Raw genomic sequence first — 1,322 nt, 5'->3', positions numbered from 1 at the left:
CCCTCACACCGATCGATCTTCCTCAGCTGCTTTTGCGCCTCTCTGTACACCCGGGCGTAGACGAAGATCATCACCAGCAAAGGGATGTAAAAGGAGATGATGGAGGACGCGATGGCGTACGCCCGGTTCGTGATAAAGTCGCAACACTCGGGGTTGTCGTAGCACTCGGTGTCCACGTTGTCCCGGGACCAGTGCATTAAGACGGGCAGGAACGAGACCAGCGCGGAGATGGCCCACACGCCGCACACGATGCCCCTCGCCTTGGCTTTGGTGAGCAGGCTCTGGTAGCGGAAAGGCGCGGTGATGGCCACGTACCTGGAGACAAGAGAGAGAGAGAGAGGGATAGTGTACATAGCCTTTATTTATGTAAACCAGCTCTTTTCCCTTCTTGTTTTTAGTTTTTTTTTTCCTAGCACCAGGGGAGCCCCCCCTCCCAAATTTCGTTGTTTGGTACCTGTACTATATCAATGACAATAAAGACCATTCATTCATTCATTCATTCATTCATTCATTCATTCATACCTGTCTATGGCAATAACGCACAGCGTCTCGATGCTGGCCGTGACGCACAGGACGTCCACGGAGATCCAGAACTCGCAGAAAAAGGAGCCGTACGTCCAGGCGCCCCGGACCTCCAGGACGGCACCGAAAGGCACCACCAGCAAGCCCATGATCAGGTCCGCGCTGGCCAGGGACACGATGAACACGTTGGTCAGCGTCTGGAGCCTCTGGTTCTTGGCTATGGCGAAGATGACCATGATATTCCCCACCACGATGATCAGGACTATCAGCCCCATGATAAATCCCATGCCGACCATCCACTGCTCAGAAGCGGCGCCGGAGAGTCCCCCCCCGGCGCCCGGAGGAGAGGAGTCGATGTCCGGCACCGTTCCACCACTTCCCCCCGTGTCATTGTCGAAGCTTATGGATGACGGACCAGGTCCATCCCCCATGATGGGCTGAGCTCTGTACAGAGAAATTATGTACAGAGTTCATCAAGGCAGAAGTACACGGAACTCCTGGTCATCTTTTCTTTTGCGCGCCCATGCATGGGGAGTTGCGCTCCCGTCGCACCGCCAAGTCCATCTGGCCACTGCGCTCCGTCTGCTCAAACAGTAGTCCACCAAACCTGTGACATCACTGCGCCTGGCAACCAATACGCGCGGCTGTTGTCATTTTGTAAGTATCTTATTATCACCTATCCTTAACCGCATTTCGTGAGCTTAGAATGATAAGGTTCTATCTCCGTTTAGGGCAGTTCAGAGATATTGAGCGTCAACGTTTTTACATTCCATTATGTTTTGTGAGATGGAACCTTTGTA

At 53.3% G+C, this 1,322-nt stretch overlaps 1 protein-coding gene across 1 annotated transcript in view; it reads right to left on the bottom strand.

Moving 5' to 3' along the window:
- The window catches only part of adrb1 (adrenoceptor beta 1), a gene marked incomplete at both ends in the record, with an annotated part of 16,682 nt that extends 15,864 nt beyond the window's left edge, over positions 1–818 (bottom strand). The window contains 2 exons of the mRNA XM_080541905.1: positions 8–315; positions 523–818. Of these exons, the coding sequence (XP_080398031.1) occupies positions 8–315; positions 523–818 (604 nt within the window). The remainder of the gene's footprint in view (positions 1–7; positions 316–522) is intronic.
- Between the last annotated feature and the right edge of the window lie 504 nt (positions 819–1,322).

The sequence above is a fragment of the Nansenia antarctica genome (genome assembly GCF_963989245.1).
Source record: "Nansenia antarctica genome assembly, chromosome: 11".
NCBI classification, from domain to species: domain Eukaryota; kingdom Metazoa; phylum Chordata; class Actinopteri; order Argentiniformes; family Microstomatidae; genus Nansenia; species Nansenia antarctica.
This window is presented reverse-complemented; position numbering and strand designations above follow the sequence as displayed.